The following is a 7,848-nucleotide window of genomic DNA, read 5'->3' on the forward strand; positions in this document are numbered from 1 at the left end:
ACGGCACGGCACGCCTGGAAAGCCTCAGCTTTTATACTTCCGCAGCCCATGCGTGAGCTTGATCCAATACCAATATGTTAGTCTCGCGGGACGACTTGCCCAGACTCCGTAGTTACAGGGTTCGACGGGCGCAAGGCGTCTGTCCTCCCACGACCAGGAATCTCGCCATCGCCATCGCCATCGTGCAGTTCCACAGCCCTCCCATCACTTGTGTCCCTCTGTCTTTGTGCCTTGCACATCCGCTGGCTGTGCCGCTTTTGACGCTTGTGTTGTCGTCGCGATCGCGATCGACGTTTCTTCCTCGGCAGCCGGAGCCTGCTCTCATGCAGGACTGTACCAGAACCAAAGCGAACCCGATCGCCGGGTCGCGGTCATTCAATAGTCTTTGTGCCTAATGATGGGTATTTTTTCTTCGTGAAGGTCAAGAGCGGTGCTGAATGGCGAGCGGCCCGTTCTGTAGTGTAGGGTTCCCAATGCCCGACCGGGAGAACAGCAAGCGGCACGCGTTACACGGCATCCAGAACACGTTTTTGCATCCAGAGCCCAGGTGAGGGACGCAGTGTCGGAAAGCACTCATTTCACGGCAAGAACAGCTGCCGCTGCATGGATTCGTCGCAGGTGCTGTAAGGCAGTGCGGTGCGGCTGAAGAGGACAAGGCGGGGAAAAACGTGTCACATCTTTTTCCATCAGCCTCTGTGCTGAGTTAGGCACGGAGTAGGAAAAGGAAAGACGTATACATTGGTCGCTGGCGTCAACGCTGTCGCTGATAATTAGGTGGGCACAATGAACAAAAAGGGAGGGAATTACGAAGGTAATCTCCAAGTTCCAGTTAGTGCTGCTGCTGCTGCCGCTGGCTACCCCCTACCAGACGAAATTATAGATATCGAGTAGGTACTAACCGGTCTAGAGAGGCATCAGAGAAGACAAGCTTCTTAGCTCCCGGAGAACAAATTTTGCCGTCTAATACCGAAAGATGCAGATGCCGTCGCTACTGAGCCGGAATGTAGACATGACGATCCTTGAATCCGGAAACCGGTGGAAGGTGTATTTAGGAGGAAGAGGCGCCGAGAGTAAAGACGATGCGGAGAAAGATATTAGTTTCGAGGTAGGGCACTACTTTTAATCCGGAGACATTCCAAAGTGCTATAATAGTGTAGAGGTACAGGGAGAAGAGTTTATTTGCGAGGATACCTAGGAAGATGTAGACTCCCGATGTCTTCAACGCTATCTCGCACTTTTGAGAATTAACAGTGATTACTAGAATATGTTTTGCCAACTGCGGCTTAAAGAGCAGGTATGGTTTCGATTTCTGTGCTATCCTCTGATATTTCTACAGATAACTGTGCAGGGAGATTGGCCGTTTCCTTCATGAGCTCTATACTACCATCAACTACGGGTAGTATACACTCATCATCAACCCTCCAGTATACGGAAGAGTAACATTCGTAAAGGGGCTGTTTGGCGTATATAGATACTCTAAGAGTTCCTTGTACCCTTCCGCCGATACAACAGTGTTATCAGTCACAACCACCGCGCCTGGCTTCATGTTTGGCTGAACCAGCTTTAGCGTTGGCAGCGCCAACGGAGACCAAACTGATACCTGTTAGCAAATAGCTCAGTGTAGAAGGCAAATGACATAGCACTCACTGTCCAAAAGCAAAAGGTCGACATCATTGACGTCCTTCTTCAAAGTCTCCAGTAGATCTCCAACCCTCAGGTCAACAAATGCTTCCACGCTCTCACCGCACTCCTTCCAGTACGTACGAGCCTTCTCAGCCTTCTCATCCTCCTTTTCTGTCGCAATCACCCGCCCTTCCTTCCCCAAAGCCGACGCATTTCTACCAACCGCAAGAGCGAGGTAGATCGTGCTGACGCCGAAGCTTGTGCCCGCTTCTACGACAGTGGTGGCGCCCTTTGCCCGGAGAAGCTGGTACAAAAACTGGCATTTGTCCTCGTCGAGCGCAATGAACTTGTCGCGCATGAGCGTATCAAAGTCTGCTGATTCGGCTGCATCCGATGATACGAACCGCTTCGACTCTTTGTCTTTCTTTAGCGCGGCTTCTTGGTCCAGGGAGAGTTTGTGCAGTGAGTTGAGGAGAGGACGGATGTGAAGGGGGGCGCCGATTGCGGAAGAGGCCGAGGAAGACATCATAAAAATAATATTTCTGATGAAATGGGAGGGTGTTTAGTGTCGCTGATGATGTTTAACGTTTCTTCTAATGATGAGGGTTCGTGGATTGCGATATTTATCCCTATTGTAAGTATACTTTGGGGTTGACTCACTGGAATGAGTCACCCCTGGCGATGATGTAACGGCAACGAAATGGAAATGTAATTCCGCGGAAGAGTTACCCGAGACATTCACTGATATTGCAGTACTACACACGCATATTTAAATGAACTCAGGTACACGTAGCATCTATCAACTATCTTAATAGAAATTTCCAGCCTATCTGCAAGTTACAACTGGATGCTGAAAAGTCGATCCTAAAGCACAGGAAGATTCGGCGACCTTGACAATTATGTGGAAGTCTTCGCCTAGATGAGAGACTTGTGATTATACTGCGTCACTGATTGTTTCCTGGGGCCGGAGAGACGGCCAAATCTTGATACAACGCATGGAGATTAATTATATATTAGTCTTCAACTTAAATAGTCTCTACGTCCTTTATTTGCCTCGAAGCAGCTGCGCTGCTGGTTGTAACCTAAGAGCCTTCTTCTATGGGTGGGTGTTTACTCACTGGATTTATCTTTATCTGCAAGATATCCGCCTTTCTTTACGAATTATGTTAAATATATTGTTATTACTATGGTCTGTTAGATTGTTTTAGCTTCGCAAGTTGATAATGCCACTACTATCGGATAGTGTAATAGGGCGGGTTTTCGGATTTCCGCCTGAATACGAAAGTAATAAGACCCTGGAAACTAGGAAACACGTTAAAAGCAGTGTAGCAGGAAGCCGAATACTAAACTTAAGCTTTCGTAGGCTGTATAAGTTACTATACTACAACAGATAATCACTGTAACTATAAGGGAGGCTCGGGACAAGTGTTAATTCTTCGGCTTTTTGTACGTTGTAACTAAAACCTCACAGATAACTATGTCGTGTTCTAATAAGACAGTTCTCAGTTAGAGCAGTATATAACCCTTGCTTCAGTTCTCAAGCATCCATGCGCATAGGCACACATGATTACATATCTCCATCCACTTCTGCCAGAAAAGTCTCCACAAATGCCTCAACCTCCTTACGCCCAATCACACACTCATCGAACCTCACATCAACATCTATCACATCCCCACGAATCGTACATCTGAAAATCACAGGCATCGCATCTCCCTCATCCAGTCTCAACACGGAGGTGCCATCTCCAAATAAGTAGCCATCCGGCCTTGTCGCAAGGAAAGTGTCCGCATCCTCGATCATGAGCAGAGAGCGTAATTCAAGGCGCGGAAGAAGGGGCAGGAGGCGCGGCAGCGGGAAATTCTCGTGCTGGATGCGCGCGATGAGCGAAGTCTGCGCGTCGGCCAGGACATGGCTGCGGGGCTCGGACGCAGAGAACGGGCGCAGTTTTGTAGCGCAGGTGAGGAGAGTGGGCCCGACTATGCGCTCGATGCCTGGAAGGGTGGAGTTTCTTCCGCCGAGGGTCTCGAGGAAGAGGACGCTGTTGTCGTTGTTGGTGAGCGTGTTGGTGGAGTGGATGGAAAGAGCTGTGGCGTAGGCGACGCGGATTACGGTCCCGGCTGTGATGGCTGATGCAGGGGAGGGGAACAAGCTCATTGTCCACAAAAATTGCTGCATGCATGGTGCGCGCTTCTCCTCGGGGGGAGGCAGTGAAGGGAATGCAGCCCAGGATGATGATTCCCCAAGGTAGGCCTTCCAGAAAGTCTCGCCCTGGGCAATTTCCTTCTCGCTTGGACCCATTAGGTAGCGATTAAAAGGTGTGAATGGTGCAGGGTGTTTGCCATGGTAAAAGTCGTCAATGGTCTGCAACAGCATGGCGATGGAGTAACCGTCGTAGATGGCATGATGCAGTGTCCAGACAAAGATTTGGGATGAATCGGGTTCTCTTACAATGGCGTAGCGGCTAAGTGGCGCTCCAAGGCCCATTGGATTCTGAAGGTCTTGTTTCAGGTAGGTTTCCAAAGTGTCGTTGATAACTGCCGGTACTACGGGATGGAATTTAATAATGGCTTGCAGAAGTTTTCTTTCAGGACCTGCTACCACCACCACTCTTGCCCGCAACAATTCTGCAGCCGCAATGGTGTGGTTCAGTGCCTTGGTAAACCGGACAAGGTCGACGTCAGGTGGGAGACGGAAATGATGTTGATCCAGCCACGCATCTGGCTTAACCAATGTCTTGGAATACCAACGCATCTGGTTCGTTGTCATTGGCAAGATGTCTTCGACCTCATCTTCAATGGGTAGGTTTTCGGGTGATACGCCCGGTACCAGCATGAATGGCTCAATGCTCTCTGGCTCGCTCTCGGGGACCGCCTTTTCCGCCAGATCACTCAAGACCGGTGTTGAAAGTATCAATGAGGATGTAAGGGCCAGTCCTCGTTCGCGAGCGGCTGACACCAATCTGATGCTCGTGATGGAGTCGCCGCCCAGTTGGATGAAGTTGTCGTACTGCCTTATCGACTCAGGCTCCCGGTTGAGGACCAATGCCCATAATTCGCGCATAGTGGACTCGCCAGCAGACCAGGGCCTAGTAGCTTGTCGCGATTTTGCTGAGCTTTGCAGCATTTGCACCTCACTGATGGTGAGATCTTCGAGAATCTCTCTTAGCTTCCTTCTGTCTACCTTTGTGGCTGATGTTAACGGGATGAACGCGATTGGGATGTAAAGAGACGGAATAGCAGATGCCGGAAGCACCTTGGCAAGATTTTCCCTGATTCGTGGAGCCTGAGCCAGAACATTCTCGACTTTGTGCCAACAAACCGCAGGAGAAATATAAGGGCCGCTCGTGCGGACCTCGGTGCCGAAAAAGACCGCAAGACGAGGCTGGCTTGCGATCTCAACCATTTCAACGCAAATCTTAGAGTCGGGAGACAAAACTCTGGAAAGGTTTGCTTCGATCTCGGTGAGCTCAAAACGTATACCTCGTATCTTGATCTGGGTGTCTTTGCGACCTTCATAGATGATGTTGCCGTCAGGAGCCTGGTGGACCAAGTCGCCGGTTTTGTAAGCTCGTCGGCTCTCAGACAAGTATACAAATGAGGCCTTTGTCTGCTCGTCGTCGCCTAGATAGCCACGGGCAAGAGTGGGGCCTTCAATCAGCAGCTCACCTGTTTCTCCCGTGCGCACCAGTTCGTTGTGGTCATTTTCGCTTACAATGCTGACACGGCAGCCAGTTGGACGCCCGATGAGGCCCGTCACAGGTGCCGTTGCATCTGCCCAGCCACCCGCGGCCTGGATGGCTGTTTCTGTTAGTCCGTACGCAATGTAGACGCCGACATGCGAGCTCCACTTCTCAACCAGACTGCTCGGAACCGCTTCCCCACCAACAACGAGCGTCGTGACGCTAGGCATGTCGACTGGGTCCAACAGTTGCGTGTAGGAGGGCGTTAGATACAATGTGTTCACTCCGGTGCGGTTGACAAAGTCGGTAATGCCACCAAAGCGTTCCTGGTCTCCTGGCACGCAAACACAACCGCCAAAGATCAAGGTTGTGAAGATCTCCATGATGGACATGTCAAAGGCATATGATGCAAACTGCAGGACACGCGACCTGAAGGTGATGCCCTGGTCCGCGCCGTACGCGAGGGCACTTGTTAAGAAGGCGCGGTGCGGGACCATGACGCCTTTGGGCCGGCCCGTGCTGCCCGATGTCCAGATAGTGTACATAAGGTCACTGGGTGAGGCGTTGCACTGCGGAGGTGCAGACTCAGGGGATGCGGTGCGGACGAAGCTTTCGATTTCCACAGTTGAAAGACCTGGAATCTCGGAGAACTGAGTGCTCTGAGTTGGTGAGACCAGGAGCGTAGTGGCTTGGGTATCTTTGATCATCTCTTCCAGTCTTTCCTCTGGATTATTCGTGTCCAGCGCAGCAAAAGCGCCGCCGGCTTTGGATACTGCCAACATGGCCGCTATGCCCAAGGCCGACTGGTCGCTGAGGATTGGCACGATGACATCGGGGCCGACTCCGACGGAAGAAAGATGGCTGGCAAGTCGAGACGAGAGATGGTCGAGCTCTCGGTATGTGAAGCGGTAATCCCAATCCCAAATGGCTGGCGCATTTGGACGGCTCCTAACATGCTCTTGAAACAGCGTATGGACCAATCTGTCCCCACATGTTGGTTGCATAGTGGGTGTTCCTTCAAATTTGTCATCCTTGGGGGAAGAGAGCTGAGGATCAGCAATAAGAGGATGAGTGACGGTTGCAGGAGCCATTTTTTCGCAAAGTCGAGTTAGAAACAAATGTGCGTTGCTGAGTGATTAAGCTCGTCTTTATGCCGTTGTATGCTGTAATTGAGTCGCTGGAAACTTGTTGGTCTCAGCTTCGTAAGGGCGCTGTAATGGGTAAGTAAGCAGATCCTGGTTTCGAGCTGATCGGAAAATTTGGCTTGTTTCTTCTTTCCTCGGGGTGACCACCCTCTTTATATTTAACTGCTGATCGCAACTAACATCAAGTGGATGCCTAGACTATCTCACGTAAGCATAACTTAATGCTAAGATGGATTAAGTTTTGCGCTACTGCATAGTCGGCGTCGTATCCTAGAAAAGGTGTTTGGGGGCCAAAAGGCACTTCAGCTTATCGCATAATAATTTAAAATATTACAGTGTGTGTAAAACTCAATATCGCATTCGTGCAGGAGCACTATGCGGCGAAATGGCTATTGGTTACAATGAAAGTTTACTCTAATTATATCGCTAACGAAGCTACATGGAGAAGAACGTCCGTGTAGCTATGGGAATAGCTTTTATAAAAATGTCTTGTTGGTTGTTAGTGATTGGTGACCTTACGTTGACCTTCCTATCTGGGCGCCCACAATCTTAAAGTACAGGAGAACCAGCAAATAAAGACAAGATGGCAAAGCCAACGATCGTGAGTAGGACAAACAGGCAAAGAAAAAGGCACTCAATTTACTCCGTACGCCACATCACGCAAAACACCGTATAGGTTACCACCTCTTTACCTTTATCAACACGTATATATCAGCATGCACCGATAACAAGCAGAATCATATTCTCAAGATACTTATTAGTTTATATTCGGTCGTGCTTTCTCTGCTTTCTCACAACGGTGGCAATTCATTTAAGCCTCGGATAATAATTCTCAATACAATTCCAGCTATACTTACTACACAGTTTTCACAACCACGCGCACGAACGTTAAAGAGCCGGGTCAATCTATTGTTTTCAAATTTCATCAGCTATTACATTACTATTTATGTCTTGTACCAGCGTGCTCCCTCGCCGAATCACTGAGCAATTTCTTTTCAAGTGGGAGAGTAAATGTCCTTAACACAGTACTAGGATTTAGAGATTAGACGCCGATCTACATCTAAGTTTAAAGGCTCTGGTTGCGCTTGGAAAGGCCGATGCGGGTAGAGTTGGGCGCGTAGAATTTATAATTTCGTCCCCTTTCTTAGAGCTCTGGCTACGAAAAGCAAGCGGCGTCTCCGAAACCAGTTTTAGACGGCTTGCTCATGATTATTTAGAGTACTAGAAAAATCTATAGCGCCTAAAATAAAACTTTTCGTGCAGAGAAATGCTCGCGATGACCTGCTCACCTCTATTACGTGCTAGAAAACCGCTGAACATATCTGTAAAGCTGGGCGCGAGGAATTAGACGCCGCTTGATTGAGTTGAGTTGAGTTGAGTTGTATTCATTTACCCTGACC

General features: G+C 49.4%; 2 protein-coding genes across 2 annotated transcripts; both read right to left on the reverse strand.

Moving 5' to 3' along the window:
- Positions 1 to 1,390: 1,390 nt before the first annotated feature.
- On the reverse strand, positions 1,391 to 2,149 carry K452DRAFT_238932 (uncharacterized protein; the record flags this gene model as incomplete). The annotated part of the gene is made up of 2 exons (XM_033537685.1): positions 1,391 to 1,593; positions 1,648 to 2,149. 2 exons carry the CDS (start codon positions 2,147 to 2,149, stop codon positions 1,391 to 1,393), a joined length of 705 nt encoding a protein of 234 aa, XP_033391389.1.
- Positions 2,150 to 3,037: 888 nt separating this feature from the next.
- K452DRAFT_260320 (uncharacterized protein) lies at positions 3,038 to 6,307 on the reverse strand (the record flags this gene model as incomplete). The annotated part of the gene is made up of 1 exon (XM_033538530.1): positions 3,038 to 6,307. One exon carries the CDS (start codon positions 6,305 to 6,307, stop codon positions 3,191 to 3,193), a length of 3,117 nt encoding a protein of 1,038 aa, XP_033391390.1. The 3' UTR covers positions 3,038 to 3,190.
- Between the last annotated feature and the right edge of the window lie 1,541 nt (positions 6,308 to 7,848).

The sequence above is a fragment of the Aplosporella prunicola genome (assembly GCF_010093885.1).
Source record: "Aplosporella prunicola CBS 121167 unplaced genomic scaffold K452scaffold_87, whole genome shotgun sequence".
Taxonomy (NCBI): Eukaryota; Fungi; Ascomycota; class Dothideomycetes; order Botryosphaeriales; family Aplosporellaceae; genus Aplosporella; species Aplosporella prunicola.